The sequence below is a fragment of the Syngnathus floridae genome, chromosome 10 (assembly GCF_059516105.1).
Source record: "Syngnathus floridae isolate MCC-2025c chromosome 10, RoL_Sflo_1.0, whole genome shotgun sequence".
NCBI lineage: Eukaryota > Metazoa > Chordata > Actinopteri > Syngnathiformes > Syngnathidae > Syngnathus > Syngnathus floridae.
The window spans coordinates 4,233,144-4,251,988 of NC_142422.1; the positions used below are offsets into that span (position 1 = coordinate 4,233,144).

General features: G+C 41.3%; 3 protein-coding genes across 4 annotated transcripts; all 3 read right to left on the reverse strand.

Moving 5' to 3' along the window:
• Nucleotides 1-2,245: 2,245 nt before the first annotated feature.
• Nucleotides 2,246-10,876, reverse strand: colq (collagen-like tail subunit (single strand of homotrimer) of asymmetric acetylcholinesterase). Of its 2 annotated transcripts, none has more exons than XM_088387341.1 (17): nt 10,270-10,876; nt 9,660-9,769; nt 9,350-9,436; nt 7,916-7,960; nt 7,715-7,741; nt 7,054-7,125; nt 6,773-6,835; nt 6,660-6,686; nt 6,544-6,588; nt 6,433-6,468; nt 6,071-6,151; nt 5,904-6,000; nt 5,485-5,621; nt 5,124-5,243; nt 4,911-5,037; nt 4,713-4,815; nt 2,246-4,639 (listed from the first exon to the last, which is right to left on the reverse strand). In XM_088387341.1, exons 1-17 carry the CDS (start codon nt 10,376-10,378, stop codon nt 4,570-4,572), a joined length of 1,356 nt encoding a protein of 451 aa, XP_088243467.1. In that variant the 5' UTR covers nt 10,379-10,876; the 3' UTR covers nt 2,246-4,569. The 2 variants fall into 2 exon arrangements, with proteins under 2 accessions (XP_088243467.1, XP_088243466.1); XM_088387340.1 differs by having other exon boundaries at nt 4,911-5,052.
• Nucleotides 10,877-11,029: 153 nt separating this feature from the next.
• On the reverse strand, nt 11,030-15,587 carry hacl1 (2-hydroxyacyl-CoA lyase 1). The gene is made up of 17 exons (XM_088387339.1): nt 15,421-15,587; nt 15,072-15,176; nt 14,954-14,994; nt 14,797-14,877; nt 14,659-14,731; nt 14,523-14,600; nt 14,255-14,349; nt 14,072-14,184; nt 13,874-14,009; nt 13,627-13,732; nt 13,401-13,484; nt 13,218-13,319; nt 12,994-13,148; nt 12,757-12,915; nt 12,566-12,673; nt 12,295-12,481; nt 11,030-11,497 (listed from the first exon to the last, which is right to left on the reverse strand). Exons 1-17 carry the CDS (start codon nt 15,469-15,471, stop codon nt 11,465-11,467), a joined length of 1,707 nt encoding a protein of 568 aa, XP_088243465.1. The 5' UTR covers nt 15,472-15,587; the 3' UTR covers nt 11,030-11,464.
• Nucleotides 15,588-15,992: 405 nt separating this feature from the next.
• On the reverse strand, nt 15,993-18,674 carry ubxn11 (UBX domain protein 11). Its single transcript, XM_088387162.1, has 14 exons — nt 18,504-18,674; nt 18,261-18,286; nt 18,097-18,180; nt 17,875-17,975; nt 17,758-17,809; nt 17,623-17,699; nt 17,476-17,560; nt 17,206-17,417; nt 17,047-17,124; nt 16,843-16,984; nt 16,667-16,770; nt 16,518-16,591; nt 16,223-16,372; nt 15,993-16,147 (listed from the first exon to the last, which is right to left on the reverse strand). Exons 1-14 carry the CDS (start codon nt 18,572-18,574, stop codon nt 15,997-15,999), a joined length of 1,407 nt encoding a protein of 468 aa, XP_088243288.1. The 5' UTR covers nt 18,575-18,674; the 3' UTR covers nt 15,993-15,996.
• Between the last annotated feature and the right edge of the window lie 171 nt (nt 18,675-18,845).

Below are 18,845 nucleotides of genomic sequence, written 5' to 3' on the forward strand. Positions count from 1 at the left end.
TCCTGAAAGAGAAACTTCACTTCTTATTTAGACGAAACTGACAATGTGGTAATGCAGTTAGTTACACGCTTATATTCTTTGCCACACTGGCCTGCAGCTGAATCGCAGACCTGCATCAGCATCTCCTGACAGACACTCAACTGATGATCACTTTAAAAACCTAATTTGAAACTAACTTTAGTATAAAACCTTATAAGCAGGGGGCCACGTCTCAACATCTTTTTTCAAGAGTCCCCTCATTAATTAAGTGCACGTGCGTGAAGACTTTTAGCTCTTTTTACGTTCCGCAGTGGCTAAAAGTTTTCCCGCACGTGCACTTAATTAGTGAGGGGACTCTTGAAAAAGATGAAACGTGGCCCCAGTCGTCGGGGGCCACGTTTCAACATCTTTTTTAAGAATTCCCCCCTCATTAATTAAGTGCACGTGCGAGAAAACTTTTAGCTCTTTTTACGTTCCGCAGTGGCTAAAAGTTTTCACGCACGTGCACTTAATTAGTGAGGGGACTCTTGAAAAAGATGTTGAAACGTGTCCCCAGTCGTCACGGGCCACGTTTCAACATCTTTTCGAAGAGTTCCCCCCCTCATTAATTAAGTGCACGTGCGGGAAAACTTTTAGCCACTGCGGAACGTAAAAAGAGCTAAAACTTTTCACGCACGTGCACTTAATTAATGAGGGGGGGAAATCTTCAAAAAGATGTTGAAACGTGGCCCCAGTCGTCGGGGGCCACGTTTCATCTTTTTCAAGAGTCCCCTCACTAATTAAGTGCACGTGCGGGAAAACTTTTAGCCACTGCGGAACGTAAAAAGAGCTAAAAGTTTTCACGCACGTGCACTTAATTAATGAGGGGACTCTTAATAAGATGTTGAGACGTGGCCCCCGACGACTGGCGTTCAACGCCCCTACTCTGAAGCAAAACACAAATTTAAAACCCCACTTTTGAATTTTCTTGTAATAAAATGAAATAAATTCATATTTGTTTTCTCTTTGTTTTTCTTTCTCTTTTTACGTTCCGCAGTGGCTAAAAGTTTTCCCGCGCGTGCACTTAATTAATGAGGGGGGGAACTCTTCGAAAAGATGTTGAAACGTGGCCCGTGACGACTGGGGACACGTTTCAACATCTTTTTCAAGAGTCCCCTCATTAATTAAGTGCACGTGCGGAAAAACTTTTAGCCACCGCGGAACGTAAAAAGAGCTAAAACTTTTCACGCACGTGCACTTAATTAATGAGGGGGGGAAATCTTCAGAAAGATGTTGAAACGTGGCCCCCGACGACTGGGGCCACGTTTCAACATCTTTTCCAAGAGTCTCCCTCATTAATTAAGTGCACGTGCGTGAAAACTTTTAGCTACCGCGGAACGTAAAAAGAGCTAAAAGTTTTCACGCACGTGCACTTAATTAATGAGGGGACTCTTGAAATAAGATGTTGAGACGTGGCCCCCGACGACTGGCGTTCAACGCCCCTACTCCAAAGCAAAACACAAATTTAAAACCCCACTTTTGAATTTTCTTGTAATAAAATGAAATAAATTCATATTTGTTTTCTCTTTGTTTTTCTTTCTCTTTTTACGTTCCGCAGTGGCTAAAAGTTTTCCCGCGCGTGCACTTAATTAATGAGGGGGGGAACTCTTCGAAAAGATGTTGAAACGTGGCCCGTGACGACTGGGGACACGTTTCAACATCTTTTTCAAGAGTCCCCTCATTAATTAAGTGCACGTGCGGAAAAACTTTTAGCCACCGCGGAACGTAAAAAGAGCTAAAACTTTTCACGCACGTGCACTTAATTAATGAGGGGGGAAATCTTCAGAAAGATGTTGAAACGTGGCCCCCGACGACTGGGGCCACGTTTCAACATCTTTTCCAAGAGTCTCCCTCATTAATTAAGTGCACGTGCGTGAAAACTTTTAGCTACCGCGGAACGTAAAAAGAGCTAAAAGTTTTCACGCACGTGCACTTAATTAATGAGGGGACTCTTGAAATAAGATGTTGAGACGTGGCCCCCGACGACTGGCGTTCAACTCTAAAGCAAAACACAAATTTAAAACCCCACTTTTGAATTTTCTTGTAATAAAATGAAATAAATTCATATTTGTTTTCTTTCAAAGTGCAAGACAAAAATAAATAAATAAATAAAATGACAAAAATAAATAAAATGATTTTTATTTCTTTCAAAGTGCAAAACAAAAATAAATAAATAAAATGATTTTTATTTCTTTCAAAGTGCAAGACAAAAAAAAACAGCTTGATATATTTTGTAAGTTTCACTTTTATTATATTTTCTGAACATCCGTATAAATCATATCAGAGTAACAACACATAACAATTGTTCACTATCCCAGTCAGAGCGCATACTACACTTCATAATAAAGCCTTACATGCTTGTTGTGTTGTGCACATTACATTATGGGACAAAGCTAACAATTAGCCACGGGCAGGGAACATTCAGAGCACAGTGTCGTTTAAACTTAATACATTGTGTCACATGACTACCATACTCTTAAGACACTTGCTACGCCGATGAAAGTTACACCTGTAATGATCACATGAGCACGTGCAGACACAACGTTGTAACAGTCTTGTTTGTATGTTTTACAAGGAGTGAGGAGATGTCTCCTTTGGTAGAGGGGTAGCTTATGAACAGAGGAAGCTTATGCCGACTAATTCCTTTCTTTAGGTCTACACACGCTCGCGTGACTGTAAGACACAAAGACTGGATAACGAGGTAATAGAGTAAATACAGTAAGGAACCATAGAACAGTTTCATTGCCTATTTAGCAGCTACGGACTATTCCAGCCTTGCCTGTACGCTGAGTTTAAGGACATAACAGTTTCAAGCCTTCACATATAGAAGTATAGTACGTACAGTAATCTCTCACTATATCACAGGTTTTTTTTTTTTTGGTTAAACATCTTTTTTTTTCTTTTACAATGTCTTCAAAAGTAGGTTTGAATAAGTTTCAGCGGTTTTTTTTGGTCATATTTGTTAAAACTGATAGTATGACCTGACAGTAGGAAATAATCTGTGGGAAACATGATTGGCATGAAACGACCGCGCCAGAGGAAAAACAACCAATCAGAGACAGCCCCGTGGATTTGCGTGGACCTGTGACCTTGTTGGCCCAGGAAAGCACCTTACTAGCGATAAAGTGAACCAATTAACATTTACGGTATGAAGTTTTAACTGGTGGGGTGTGCCCGTGATGAGTGTGCTCAAGGACATACAGTAATGACAAATAATTGACACCTCTGTCACGCCTTTTGTCTTGATTTCCTCGGGTGTGGCGGAATCTTGCAAATTAAATTAAAGGCACGGGACGGTGCCTCAAAGGATGTTTTTTTTTTTTGGGACAAATTATTTTAATCCTGGAGTCAGACTGACTGCTTTGACAAATATGACAATGTTTTTTTTTGTTAAATCGCAAATTAAATTATTTTCCTCCTGGTGATGTGCATACATTAGGTGTGCTGTTGGAAAATGTCTAATTTTTTCCAATAAAATATCTTATTTATTTCAGTAAGCGATGTATCTTTGTTCATATATTTGTCAGCGATAGGCAGAACAAATAAACATTCGACTTGATTGCTGAAGGTACAATTAACTTGTGTGCCAATAGAATAATAACTGTGTTCAACAAAACCAGATTTGATATTTGAGCAAGTCAATTTGTGGCTAACTTTAAATAAGCTCATTATTATTTCCGAGTTTTTTTGCAATATTTTTGTTTGGTGGTGGTGTCATGAATTTTTTTTTGTTTTTTTACTGTAAAATATACCTTGGCTCATTTTCAATAAATTTTCTGATGAGCATGTTGAGATACACGGATGTTATTTTTTTTTTTTGGCTGAGTTTCCTGTGTGCCTCTAACAAACCAAAACGGATACTTGTGAGAGTTTACACGACCTGCTTGTACCTGAGCGTTGTTCTTGGATATGTGACCAAATGTGTGTGTTGAGTCGAGAAGCACCACCTGTGTCGCCGGTGCGGTGTGTAACAGTCTCGTTGGAATATTAATTGAACTGACTTTACGTCCCTGCTTATGTTGATGTGAGCTTAAGAGTACAAAGTTAAAACCAGTAAGAGGTGAAGTGATTACATGCTTGATGATGGGCCAGCCTCATGCAAATGCTGCTGCACTGGCACGTTGATACCTGAGGCCTCGGCCCGGTTCTGGAGCTCCTACTTACTCTCTTTTGTGTGTTTTTTTTTCCTTTTCGATACTAACAGGGTGAAGCTTACGATGCCCCTGGCAAAGTCTCTCAGCACGTCTGGCGTGCATCTTGCTGGATTGGTGTCCATGGAGGCGTGATGAGGATGCCGGGGTTTTAAATCCGGCTAGTTAAGACGGAGCGCAGCTGTCTTGCTGTTTCCGACGTGTGGGTGAAAAGTTTCCCCTCCGCATATGAAGCGACGCTCCGAGGGATTCAATGCGGCAGCAGTACACGGGATATTATCTATATGCTTCGGGTCATCTCGGTCTTCCATGTCTTTGTTCTTTTTGTTTGGCATGAAAAGTATATTCCCAGTTTGTGTCCCACGTAAAAGGATCCGGATGCAAATGTGGAGCGTTCCACTCAGGTGAAGTATTTGCAGTTTGTGGAATCGATAGCGCAGTACGACGTGCACTTCAGGTGACCGTATGACCTGTGGATTAAAAATACGCGGTCAAGAGTTTGGGAGGTCTCGGTTGTGTCGTCGTGCGGCGAGCTGTGCTTACCCTGGTAGATATGAGTGACATGTCTGGAAGCCAAAGTCTTTCCTGTCACATTCCTCAGAGCCCTCATGGCGATATCCATCGCCGCAGAAAGCGTGTTTACACTCTGTGGTAAGATGATAAGGAAAAAAAACAGCATCAGGTGGCAAAGCCATTGTAAATAAATAAAAAAAATACTTGACTGTATTAAAGATAACTTACTGACGCAGGCGTCAGTGACAAATTTATTCCCGTCGTCACATTCCTCGCCGCCTCGGTGCTGCACGATGCCGTCGCCGCAGTAACCGTCGTCATCGGGCGGGTTCTCCATAGATTGGAACGCTGCCATCTGGAATGGGAAAGTCTTCAACAGAGTTGAAGAGACTTGAGCAACAAATGGAAAAAGATAATTGTCCAAGATCATTTGAGAAATACCTGAACTGGAAACCAGCCGTCGGTGTCTTTGAAATAGAGAGACCGCTGATCTTTGCGGAATGCAAAAGCGTTCTCTGTCTGAAGGCGTTCCAGTTCTTCCTCGTTGCTCACTACAAAGATCTGAATGGAAAAGACATATGGGGAGAATATGTTGTTGGACCAGAAAATTTTATATGTGTAGTTGCAGCAATAACAAATGAATCTCTGAATGACATCAATTGTGTTCACACCCATAACGGCGCAAACCTGCCTTTTTTTTTTTTTTTTTTAAAAGAAATGACCTGGCCTAATTATTCTCTGGGCAGATTTAGTCTACTAGAGAAATGAAAAAATTTCAGAGCAAAACGTATGTTCCCCTCACCGCAGGTACTTTGAGATTCTGAGGCTTTCCTCTGGAGTGATAATCTTCTAACAGAGAGCCACTGAGAGAGCTGCAGCCACATTGTCCAGGCTGCCCAGGTGGCCCGCGGGCACCTTTGCTTCCAACCAAGTGAAGCCCTTAAAACAGAAGAGGAAAGGATCATTTGTGAGTTGCACTAATACAGAATGTGAAGGCTCGTTCCAGCCCCATGACGTCATGACGCAGGCATTTTGCTTCACCTCAGGAGATTAGATGTCTCCTCACTAAATAAGACAAACGCTTACGCTAGTCTTTGCTGCCTTCTGCTGACAGAGCGCTTGGCTGAACTCAGTGCCACAATGGGAGAGCATGCCAGATCCAGACGCATTGTGTCATTTTGTACTAATGTGCAAAAAGCAGTGGAGGTCAAAGTTCGTCACCTGTGACAGGAGGACCGGGAGGACCGGGAAGTCCGGGAGATCCCTGTGGGCCTGGGGGTCCCCTTGGACCACTACTGCCTGAGTCTCCTTTTACTCCCTGCAACATGAGCCATAAATACACAACATGCTCATAAAAAAAAAAAAACATATTATTGGCGGCACATCACCTGTTTGCCTCTTTTTCCTGGCCGACCAGTGGGTCCTCTGTTTCCCGAAGCGCCAGGTTCTCCTTTTGGACCCTTTTCACCCTGTACAATAAAAAAAATAACAATCACCAAAAACAAACATTAAAACAAAATTAATAAGAACAAAATAGTTTGAAAAAATATTTGAAAAAAATCACAAAAAAAAACATGACAACAAAATTAACACAAAAAAACCCAATCACAAAAAACAAACATTACAACAAAATGAATAATAAAAAATAGTTTGAAAAAATATGAGAGAAAAAGAAATCATAAAAAAAAGCATTACAACAAAATTAACAAAAAAAAAACAAAAACAAAATTTGAAAAAATATGGAGCTCACTTTCTGTCCCAGCATTCCGGTGTATCCCATTGCCCCCTGAAAATTTAACAGTACAACATCAAACTCTATTCCTCAAAAACATTGCAACAAAAATCCTGATTCTGTACCCACTTTGTCACCTTTGGAGCCACTCTCACCATGTTGCCCTGGTGAACCCTGATATGAAGCAAACATACAAATGTTGAGTCCATTTTAAAAGCCTTCCACTGTCAATCATCACAATTTACCTTTTCACCTTTATACCCAGGTAAACCCTGAAATACAGGAAATATTTATTATTTGCATGTTGGGGAGAAAAAAAAGTAGACATGTAAATCCTAATTATTTATAGATCACCTACCCTGGGTCCGATTGGTCCTCTCCCGCCAGGTATACCCATTAGTCCCGGATCACCTTTCTCGCCCTGACCGGAAAAAAAATCACAACAATTGCCTCATTTTTACGCAATGTTTTACGCAACAGAGACAAAATGAAATGCAGTTTGGATATCACACAAAAACAAATAATAATAATAATGTAATTTCCTTTTAGTTGATCATAAAAACTGCTATAATTACAAAACAATTATATTAAACGTATTCCTGTGCATCGACTGTACATAAAGAGATCTGACTTACTCACTTTGGGCCCACTTGGTCCCGGCCATCCAACTGGTCCCAGCTTTCCGGGAAGTCCAGGGGGACCGGTCCGACCCTGATGGAGCACATGATTTTTTTTAGGAGCTTATCAAGCTTGTTCTGCTTATAAATCGGGACATTTATAGAGAGTAAAAGCTAATAATTCAACCAGTACGATGAAACAGAAGTATTTGCTGCAAAGGGCTTTGCAAGTATCCGACATGTGCAAGGAGTACACGCAGGGGAGGACTGACTTTAACGAGCGCTGTCACTTTGCCCTATTTAATTAAATGATAGCCCGTGTATAGAACAGGAGCCGGTGCTTGTGGGAAATAAAATGATTTATGAGCTGGCTCTGAGCACTAAGCTAAATTGCACTGCAGTGCTGCAAACGCTGCCACTGAATCTCTTCCTCCGGCCCGCAGAAAGTGATCGTCTGGGATTTTACTCTTCCACCGGTGGTTTTTCACACACACTCGTGCCCTTCAGTTTGTGTCGTGTTACGGCGACCCGTGCGGGCTGGGTCGAGCTTTGTGAACTCAGCATCTTTTGCATGTCTCCCGTCAAGGTTGCGTTTGTTCACAAAGCAGCCATTGACATTGAATCTCATTTTGGTCCAAATCCATTTAGCGCCAGAATAACTGATGATTAATGGAGACGCTCACCTTTTGTCCAGGTCTTCCGATTTCTCCCTGACAACAGGATGTGAAGGAGGGACAAGGACAGACGCCGTTAATGCATTTCCAAACTAGCATCTGTCAGCATCTCGGGCTGCAGGCCAAGACAAATTGAGCTCACAAAAATAATGAGCACATGTGATTATGGATTATGAGTGGCACGAATGTCATGTAGGAAAATAGCCTCACCTTTTCTCCCTTGGATCCTCCAATACCTGGTAATCCAGGTGGACCCTGTAAAAAAATGACATATAAAAAGTTATTGAAAAGTTTTCTACATTTTTTGAAAATTTTTGTCTCGTTATCCCAAGCTTTCTACAAATATATTTTTATTTTTAGATTTTTTTTTCTCGCATGATGTCCTCTAGTTAATTCAAGGTGTGTGTTATTTAGACATTATCTCAAAATATCCTTCTCCCCAATGTCCTCAGTGTAACCGCAAAAAGCCTGCATGTGGAAATGCGAGCTGCAGTTTTAATTAAGGCTTGAGTGGCAGATATTGATTGAAAAAGTGCCTGCTGCGGCCCGGATGCTGCTGAGGCAGCCCAGGGTGGTCGACCGCAGCAAAACACTTCATAATAAATAAAACATGTCAGGAAAGAAAAAAAAAATCACTTATTAATCATTAATGTCTTAATAAGCATCCATCGGTCATGTAGTCGCGTGGCCACGCCCCTAGTTTGGTAATCCCCGGAATGTACGCAAGCCAGTGCGCCTTTCCTGGCAGACAACTCTTCATCGAGTTTCAAAAAATGACATGAGGTGTACTGCGGGCCGCCAGTGGAAAAAAGCTATTTATGTCTGGAGCTAAATGCAGAGCGTTAATGGGCTGCTGTGTTCCATGCATGAAAGAGTCCCCCCCCCCCCTCCTGTCTCCTCTTCAGGATTTTCTCAAATTGGAGACCTCAAGAACGTCACCTGTTCAGTTCTCAGCCATGTTTTAAATCATATTTGGCATGAGATGGAAAAATCTCAAATCCCAAGATTGTAAACATGTTGACAAAAAAACATTTGTCAGTCCTCCCTTTTGACACATTGGTTTGCAATTTCCTTCCCAGTGCTTAAATACTGGGTGGAGTTTTTGTTCTTTTGATCTTTTCATACACCTACAGCCACAAAGGTGCGTTTGCATCATTGTGGGAGTGAACACAGTTGATTTGCTAGATGGCCAATTAGAGCGGCTCCTTTCATTCCTTTTAAATTCAGCGTAGGAAAGGAGCAGATTTGCTCAAGTCCATGCATGAAATGTATGTTCATAAGGAACTACAAGAAAATCTTCACTAAGCTGGGCGACGTGAAGTGGGCACTTGGAGACCCCCTATTACCCATCATCATGACCCTTGACCTCGCTTATGCTTGTGGATGGTATTAAAAATGTTTTCAAGATAATAATAATAATAATACACTCCAATATTTGATTTCTACAAAGATTCTGAGGGGTTTTATTTTCTTTATTTCTTATTTTATTTATTGAATTATTTTATTTATTTATTCATTTATTTATAGATTTTTTCTTTTTTTTTAAATTATTTATTTTTTATTTATGACTAAATAAATAAAAGCATTTGTAGAGGTCTTATTGAAACACTGACAATGACAATTTGACATTTTGAAAGCTCTTACCTGAGGTCCAGGGGGACCAGCGGGTCCAGGGGGGCCACGGGCACAGGAGGAACCTTTACCTTCAGATGGAGACTCTGAATCACCTCCCTAAAAGAAGTAAATATCAAAATATCTCAAAAAATCTTTTGAATGATAAGGATCCAAAGCATACCACAACTCATATCTACTGTATGTATCCATCTCAGTTATTTGGAGGTTTAAAATAAGCGGGTGTTTGACACCAGCGGTTGGACACCATCCAAGGACACGACAACATTGACACACGTCGGGTATTCCACAAAAGGACGGCGGTCACATGACTTGGACTCACATGAGTGTGGCGGCGCCAAAGTGAAGGGGGTGGAGGGAGAAGTGGGGGTGGTGGCAGACTCACTAAACAGCATGGGTTCAACCTCCTCTGCTGCTCCTGTGGAGCGAGTGCTGTGCAAGGTGTAAAGACACGCAAGGAGAAACACGTTGGACATGCATGGGAAACATCTGGTGGCAAACACGCAATCCCCAAAGAAGATTAGTCGCTAACACTTAGCATGCAACAAACAGGTGCAAACTATCAAATGGTGACACCCGTCCAGCAGTTCCTCGTGCAGACATGAGGTACCACTGCATTGGCTATTTATAGTGGCATTTCCAGTCCACCTCATGGGCAACAACAACATGACAACAAGAGTAGTTTACAAGTCCATTTCATTAGGCACACTGTAAAAGAACATAATGGTCAGTTTTGATTGACATGGATGACTTCATCCACATTTTTTTTTTTTTGAGCTCTGCATCATAACAAGAGCTGTTACGCTCTTCCCGTATAAATACATAAAAAGCAATCCCATGATAAAGAAATAAATATCCTTCTGCAAGCTGGGGCCCTTCAACACCTGCTCATGCACCTTTGCACGCACAAGGATCAATTGCAACAGGCTTACCTGCCGGGAATGAATTAAAGCTGTCCAGGAAAGATGAATGGGCCATGCCATAGTAAAAACACAGAGTCAAATAAAGTCCATGTGCTCGAGGAGTCATGATGCTGCCCATAGTTGCCCGACTTTATCCGGGGGGAAAGCGAAAGCAGCCCTGTGTTCCTCTCTGCCTTCTTGTCTGCGTTTCACCTCCCCATTCTCCCTCTCCTCTCCTCTCTGCTCTGCTGTGCTGTCTTTACGCCCTCGCGAGGGGGGCATGTCCACCAATGCCCATTAAACCTTTCCTCCGCATCCTTGTGCGCTAAAATTACAGAAGGCGGCCTGCCAGCTGCTTATGGGTGCTAATATTAGATCTCTACTACTGCAGGGGGTGCCTTTTGTTGTTTCCACTCCCCTCACAAGGGGGGACTGAATCCACAATTTGCCTCACTACAAGATCTTACGTGCATTAGCACATACTTTTACATTTTATTGTGCTGGCTTTGAGGCTATTTTGATTGCAATGTTGTTTTTCTTAGCCAGTCCCTGAGCGATTGTAGTATCCATTTACTCCCCGACCACATTGGTTTTATTGCCTGGACTGTCCTACGAAATAAATTGTCTGATTTTCCACTGGTGCTCTTTAGGGGAATGTATAAGCTGTAAATAATTCTGGGATGACATTCTGAGTCCTAATATGAAACCATTTGCTTTAGTTTGGTATGTGTGGAAAGAAGTAATGTACTGGAAGAAGACAAAATAGATATTTTAATATAATGAACTGCAGTCAATATAAATATAGATTTATTTATCATGACTTGTTTTTTTACATCAAAATAATGCAAGTATATTTTTGCATTGATTTTTTTTTGCATTTGTATTAACGGACATTTTTAAATTATTTTTTTTGTTATTACTATTTATAGGCACCACCTTCATCATTAGTACAGTTGTTCTGTTCAAGGCAGAAATGTTTGACAAGAAAATGGATTAGTCACACACTCAATGTAAGCTTTGTGACAAAGCTGCCCTAAATTACACATTTTTTAAATGACTGCAATGTGTTATGCACCAGAAGGTAGAACCAGAAGCTCTTGAGCTTTTTTTTTTTTTTTTTTTTAAATTACTTCATTTTCTAAACCGCTTATCCTCACTATGGTCTCAATCGAAAAACCTTCAGTCAGTCTTTAAGAAACAGAAGAAAAAAAAAATCACTTTCCTTCTACAGGTTGGAACGGGTGAGCCAAGGGAACTCCTGAAAAACATAAAGAAAAAAAAAACCATAAATTTCTTCCTAAATCAGAGATAAAAATTCAAAATATTTCTTGTTGGCTGGGATTTTGACTAACAGACTGACAGCAAGGCATCCATCGTCGACCAAAAAGGAGGTCACAACCATGGAGCTTAGTGCCTCAATGGAACCTTCCATCACCTGAATGTATCCGTGCCACCATGCACGGAGGGTTGCGTGGATACATTCAACATAAACACAGAGGGCCCCGCTTTCTAATTATAAGGGACCAGAAATAGAGGGGGTCAAGTTGATGCGAGGATGGGGGGGATTGTGAGTGGAAAGGAGCAGCTCCACAGTGCACCTGTGGAGTGGGAGGATTAGCGCTCAGGGACACATTGCAGTCAAATAAACACGGAGCCGCTTATTGGTCTTTAATAATCACCAAATGGAATGCTGCTGCTTTTAATTCCAACAAACTTCAGAGTTGCCGCCCTGGTCTGTGTTATTTCCTCTTAATGAACCATTTGTTTAACCTGTTCTCATCTTCCAGCCAATCGGGTCCTTGTGTTCCGTTGTGCCCCACCTCGTTATTATTAACTTCATTAAAGAGGTTTTGGTTTTCTTTATGTGTTTTGTCAACAAAAGGCTACAACAACTAGCGATTCAAAGTTGTGTGCGCATTGATTGGGATGGATGATGGGCCTAAGTAAGCGCAATACTTCTCCCTAGAGGACATATGCGGAATGACAGTTGAGAACCTGTTCAGATGATTACATCGGTCAGAAAATAGCAAATCTTCATAAAATGAGCGTGTGTACCTGTTGCTTTCTGTCAGAGGAAGGGTCGATGAGCACATTGAGAAGACTTGGTCGTTGCCAGTCACTCAAGCTGAGCTGCAAAGCGTTACACAGTTCCTCCGCCGTCCTGACCAAGAAACCACGCCCGCCAAATGCTGTCATCACCTGATCGTAGCGGGCCTCGGGAAGGAGGGTCACGGGGGGCGCTCTGATTTGAGGACGAAGATAAGGGTGAGTATTTAAAAGCCAGAGAGCGTTTGATTTGACACAATTTAGATGATTCTTGTCTCACATGCTGGTCAGATCCCCCATTTTTGCCATTTCTTTCCACGTCTCAGGGTCAACTCCGCTGTATATACCGTTGTTATTCACAACAATCACAACTATAGGTAAGTTATACCTGTTTAAAAAAAAAAAAAAAAGAGGGGTTATATGTGATTTTGAAAGAAAATCTATAGCATTGGAAAGAGTAAAGTTCCAGACCTGCACATGGTTTCAACCTCCATGCCGGAAAATCCAAAGGCACTATCGCCTTCCACACAGACAATCCTTCGGCCCTTATTCTCGGTCCTCTCGACGACAGCTGCAGCTATTGCAAAACCGGGGCCCACTCCCATTGTTCCGAATGTTCCCGCATCCAACCTAAAGGTCATTCGATTCATGAAGAACGCTTGATCCGCATTATGTAACATCCCGAGCTGCTCTGTAGATGATGATTACCTGTGACGAGGCAAGTAATTATTCAACATAGTGCGTCCAATGTCCATGGTGTTGGCGCCCTCGCTGACAATGATGCAGTCGCGTGGCAGTAGCTGTGAGATGTGATGAAACACCGTGTAGTAGTTCATGGGTATCGTTGAGTGGAGAGCTAGCGCCTGTGAAGAATGTCCAGGTTTGTTTATGAGGTGAACAGCAAGATAATTTTTTTTGTTGCCAAAACTCACATTTGATATTTTGGCATTACTGGTCATTTTCTCTTTTAGGCTACTCCACCATTCTGTGTCAGAAGGATACTTCCAGCCATCTTTAATAAGACACTCCCTTAACTGAAAGAGAAAGGATAATAATACTTGACTAAAATATATATCGGTACTTTTGGCATTTAAGATCAGTGAAGCGTTCTTCACCTGAGTGACGACCGCATTGATGTCCCCCAGAAGAGCAACAGCAGGCCTCACATTGTTTCCCATCTCCTCAGGGCAAAGGTCAACCTGCACATGGAACATCATAGAGTCAATACATGTACTAAAATGCAGACCAAAATTCTATTTGTGACAATAAACATGCAGCACTATAGCACACCATGAAATTAAATATGGATTATATATATGACAATTTGAAAAAACGACCAACCTGAATGATTTTGACATTTGGGTCGAATCTCGGTGGCAGACCAAAATGGAGCATCCAGTTGAGTCGGGCTCCAAGAAGAAGCACGACATCTGTCTGGAGAAGAGCTCTTCATTGCAAAGGGAGTTGAGAAGGGAAGATGATGACAAATATTTACGATATTCACATTTAGTATATCATAGCTGTATATTTTATTATCTATAGCCTTTATTATAATTCGTTACCCCCCCACCCAATTTAGCTAATCTACCTCGAGCGTGCAGCCGCCACACATTTGGGATGATCATCAGGCAGGACTCCTTTCCCCATGGGGGTTGGAAGGAACGGCAGTTGGCTCAATTCCACAAAGTCTCTCAAAGCGGCTTCTGCTCGACCGTAGGCTGCACCTGCGGGCCACAATTGGAAAATTTAAAATCTCCTTTTTAAAAAAACATAAAGGAAGTTTTACCTTTGCCAATGATGACCAAAGGCCTTTTAGCTGATTTCAAGACAGTGATGGCCTCCAACACTGCATCGTGGTCGGCAAGACAAATGGGAGAAGGTGGACAACAGTGGACAAACCTGCGGGTGGAACACATTTTGTTGAATGTGAAAATGCTGTCGAGTACCAGGAAACAGCGATATGACAAACCTGACTCTGCTTCGGTCCACTTTAGCATTCACCATATCTCCTGCAATGTCCACATAACAAGCACCTGGACGCCCATACATGCTTGTGCAAACAGCCTGTGTAAAGCCTCAAAATAGTAATGTGTTCAAAATACTGTCATCACTTATCTCCCACTAATAATAATAAGCGAATATTATGTGAGCAAACTAATGCAAATTTCACTCAACTCTGTTCAATATTAACTTAAAAAACTCAAATAAAAGGAAGGAAACATCGATCATAATGTTACCTTCTCAATCACGGAAGGGATGGCTTCAAGACTACTTGGCCTTGCTGAGAATTTACTATACAGGCGACATGCTTCCACCTAAAAAGGTAAACAATTAAAGCAGAGGAAAATACCTAAATGTGTACATTTTGATTACCTGTGGAAACTCTTGAAAGGCTCCTGCTGTCTCTTGGCTTCTATCTGAAGATCCCCCGATAACAACCACTGGCCTGCATGTAGTGATGCACAAATCCAGTTAACAGACTCCTATTTGAAGGAGATTATAGATTCATACCAGCAGTTCATGTTGGAGTTGGCCATTCCACCCAGAGCATGAATGAGTCCTGGACCTGACACCACCAAGCAAGCACCTGGTCTGGGTAGGGAGATGTATCCACAATTAACCTAAACCACCAGTTGTTGTTTTTTTTATTTGAAGGGCAATGTCCTACCTCCCAGTCAGGTATCCAATGGCAGAGGCAGCATAACAGGCCTAATGTATGGAACATTGATGGAAGATTGGATCAAACAGAAGAATCCATATGACTGAGCAGAGTAGGTGCATCTTACCGCTTGTTCATTTCGCATGCCAACGTATTTGATTCCTGCAGCCTGAGCAGCCATTGCTACCTCAATGATGGGAACACCGACGATCCCAAACATGTATTCCACTTTCTATAGGGACAGTTATACGCATATCAAGAAAAAGTGTTTTCATCTATTTTCTTGTATTGTGTTGACTCACAACTTGACAGGGAACTTTGACACGCATACAAAAAAAGAACAAAAGCAGCTTGCTTAAAATAAACATCGAATTACAAATGAACAAACTGCCTCTTCAATTTTTCGAAGTATGAGAAAGTGCGGTTAGGTCATAGTTGCTTTACTATCTGACCCAAATTTGTTGTTTACAACTTACCTGATTCATAAGAGACTCAGCAATAAGCTGAGCTCCTGTCACTTCGTCCATGGTTGTCCAGAAACTAAAAACTCTTCCAAAAGTTCAAAGTGTAATTTTTATCTAGCTCCTAAGTAATGGCGGTCGGAAAGAAGGTTAGTTGTACAGGTTGCACCGTTTTAAAAACTTCCGGGTTTTGGGCCAATCAAACACGACTTATAATATACGTCATTGGCTTTGCGGAAACATGCTTTCGACAACACAAAAAAAACAACTCCACGTGGCTAATTTCTCTGCCACGCACAATTTATAAATATTACTTATTCGTTTAAATCCGTCACTATTATTATTTTTAGAAATACGACATAATATATACCCACCTAAAACATTTCACGATTTGTTGATTACAAGTGCTTATATTGTGAAAAACAAACTACAAAATCACGTTTAATGGTTAAAAAATCACTTTGGATTAAAAGTTACATTTTAATATTTTGATGGAAAAGTTTCACATTTGTGAGAATTTATACACATAAATTCCCACAACTGTCATTCTTCAAGGGGTAAGAGTAAAATAAAACAACTTACAAAGATTATTTAGCTAGATGATTTATTTGTGTTTTTCCTTCCTCGCAGAAGAAGAGTAACATTGGTTGTGAACCCACATGACCCAAGCGTTTGGCGGTCATCCTGGTAGTGACACTGAGGGTATGCACTGATAATGTCATAGCCAGCCAGGTTATGTCCCCTGTAAAAAAAAAATCAATAGCAGCAAACATGAGCTGACATGATGTTTCCAAGGTAAATAAAGATGTAAGCTGACCTATATGTGTCCAGATGCTGCCTGAGGTGACCCACGGTCTCAGAGAGTCGCATCTTCAGCACATAAATGCGATCACCATCCTCTGACTTGACCTTAAGTGTGATGATGTTGCGTGGAGATGATGGCCTTTCCGAGGTGATTGTGTGTTTGCTTGAAAAAGTGAAAATGTGACATTCTATCTTTGTAAGGACTTTTTTTTTTTTTACATAGCCTTTGTACTGATCACATTAGATTACAAGTTAGTTTAAAGGGCTACTCATAATTTATGGTCCAAAAATGATGACCTTTTGAGTACCTGTCCTTCATTGCTTGCAGTGCTGGCGTATCAACGATGATCGCTGAGGAGCTTTTGTGTGTGTCAGACAAGCCCTAGGGAAAAGATGAGCCGGAATATGGAATATGATCAGCACAGTCCGAGAAATTATCGCCTGTGCCTCTTCAAACCTGCAAGGCTGTTTGCCCAGAGTCCCTGACGTCAATCACTCGACCCGCCTTCACTGCTAATTTTGGCAGATTGTTCTGGCATTGATTTGTGCTTAACGTCTTAGCTGTGAACCAAACAAACACATGATGGCTTTATTCAATAATTTCAAATCATGTGACATGAGTGCAGGACCAACCGGGAAACTGCGAGTTGAGTCTATTTGGCGAGTTGCGTCTATTTGGCAATTCCTCTTTTTTCTCTCGCATAGCCTGTCCTCTACCAGGGAATTTATCGCATGGTACTCTGAGGACAAACTCTTCCTCTCGTCTATCGTGGACCTTGCGAACCAAAAGACAAATTTACATTAATGTGTTAATGTGGAGTGATGCTGAGTACACACCTCAAAAGGCACACCATCCGGAAATCTGGATTGAAGCTCGGATGGGAAATAGCCCTCCATCAGATCCTGCATGCATTGCTGCGAGGAGAATCAAATGTGCAAAAAAAAATTATCTCAGAGATGTAAAGTGATTAGCACTTGACTTGTTCTTTTAAGAACCTGTGTACTGTTCTCCTGATAGGAGCGGAAAGGTCCGTTGAACATGACAATGCCATTGCTGTAGAGTTTCAGTTGCACCGGATCATTTCGTGCCAACTGCGCCCCTTTGGGTGTTGTTTGTACGAACGCTTCCCCTGCGAGAACGTTCAGCTCCTTAATCGTCTGTATCACGAGGTCAAAGTCCATATGGAAATTCTGGACCATTGGGTTGTCTGTAAGGAGGAAGTATGTCAGCAGCCATTTTTTGTTCAAAAGTCAGATGGCTTGTACCTGTGTCTGAGATGTTTGTTTGCTGCGCTGCATGATTGGGCTTTGTGTCTCCCACCCAGATCAAACCGTAGTCATTCAGGAAGCTCTGCAAACAGTAATAGAGAAATTAATGAATGAATCACTTGGAAAGGTTTTCATCAAACGCACCTCCATGTCATCCACTTGGTGCTGTAGCTTTTCGCACCTTCTTTCAAGATGACTGCAACTCTCAAGATGGCCCTGCACTATAACCACTTATCAGCCACAAATTCAAAATTGGTTTTGAGAAGTTGGAGTTATTACCTGAATCTTGTTGAGCTTTCAGTTTCTCCCTCAAATTCAGAATAACATGGTCCTTCCAAAGAAAACAGTGTTGTGTGAGTGAGGGGTTTTTGTCCATCATATCAAATGAGTGTTTACCTTGCGTGCCATTTCTTCTTTTTGGCTTGTGACCTTCCTCTCCAGCAGGGTCAGTTGCTGCATCATGGAAGACATCAACTCAAATTCACTTGGCGCAGCACCTGAGTTGAGGATAGGGAACTTTTTTCATATCAGGAAGTCATATACAAGCTTTTAAAAAAATGCATTTAATCAGTTATGAAAGGCAATTTCATAACATCAAGAGTAAACATTTGTCTTTACCTTTATCAGATGCTTTAAACTTAACAAAGTCAGCATCACAGTGTCGACTGGGACTGGCCACATGAGCACTTGGGTCATCTAAGACTTGAGATTCAAATTTAAGGGGTTGTAGTAAAATATTTTTTTATATTTTGTATTAGTGTGTTGTGTTATTTGCAGCTTACCTGTTGATAGATTCTCCTTTTTGCCCCTGTAGGACAGAAACAATTTCTATAAATATAGCCAGCATTTTTAGCATAATATTTGACCTAAAGTTACTGTGAACATGTTTATTAAATACAAAAAACAAATAAGAATAACGTTAAATGTTCAGTTAAAAAAGCTTTAAGGTCACGTGACATTGCTCACCCGGAAGTCTCCTGGACGTAATGCAATATAAATAATTTAGTTAAATTGTGTCATCTTACCGTCTAGTATTTTCCTCACACTGAAGTGGGACTCGCCTCGTTTTCTTTAGCAATGACAATGGTGAACTCATGACAAGATTGGAGTGTGAAGCTGTAGCTTGTTTTTAATGTCGGTCGTATGTTGCTATTAGCAACACACAAGCCAGCGCGCGCTTTGAGCGGAAATAGTATTGTGCACGCGCTTGAGTTTCTTTTTTTAATTTTTTTAAACGCAACTTAGAATTTACGTCACATATCAAGTTCTATACATGACTTAAATTTTGAAAGACAATCACGCAAATGTGCTATGACGTCAGTGGAGGATTATTCATGACTTGTCTACATTAAATACGTCAAATATTT

What these genes read in the sequence shown, in the direction of transcription:
- hacl1 (XM_088387339.1), bottom strand. Translation starts at nt 15,471, where the DNA reads ATGGACGAAGTGACAGGAGCTCAGCTTATTGCTGAGTCTCTTATGAAT. An exon ending in GCATGCGAAATGAACAAGCG is followed by an intron (nt 14,995 to 15,071) that starts GTAAGATGCACC and finishes TCCATACATTAG; the next exon opens with GCCTGTTATGCTGCCTCTGC. An exon ending in AATTACTTGCCTCGTCACAG is followed by an intron (nt 12,916 to 12,993) that starts GTAATCATCATC and finishes AATGACCTTTAG; the next exon opens with GTTGGATGCGGGAACATTCG.
- colq (XM_088387340.1), bottom strand. Translation starts at nt 10,378, where the DNA reads ATGGGCAGCATCATGACTCCTCGAGCACATGGACTTTATTTGACTCTG. An exon ending in CTGGTCCCCCTGGACCTCAG is followed by an intron (nt 7,961 to 9,349) that starts GTAAGAGCTTTC and finishes ATTTTTTTACAG; the next exon opens with GGTCCACCTGGATTACCAGG. An exon ending in GAGGACCAATCGGACCCAGG is followed by an intron (nt 6,687 to 6,772) that starts GTAGGTGATCTA and finishes CCTGTATTTCAG; the next exon opens with GGTTTACCTGGGTATAAAGG.
- ubxn11 (XM_088387162.1), bottom strand. Translation starts at nt 18,574, where the DNA reads ATGAGTTCACCATTGTCATTGCTAAAGAAAACGAGGCGAGTCCCACTT. An exon ending in ACCAAGTGGATGACATGGAG is followed by an intron (nt 17,561 to 17,622) that starts GTGCGTTTGATG and finishes TACTGTTTGCAG; the next exon opens with AGCTTCCTGAATGACTACGG. An exon ending in CGGATGGTGTGCCTTTTGAG is followed by an intron (nt 16,985 to 17,046) that starts GTGTGTACTCAG and finishes TTGGTTCGCAAG; the next exon opens with GTCCACGATAGACGAGAGGA.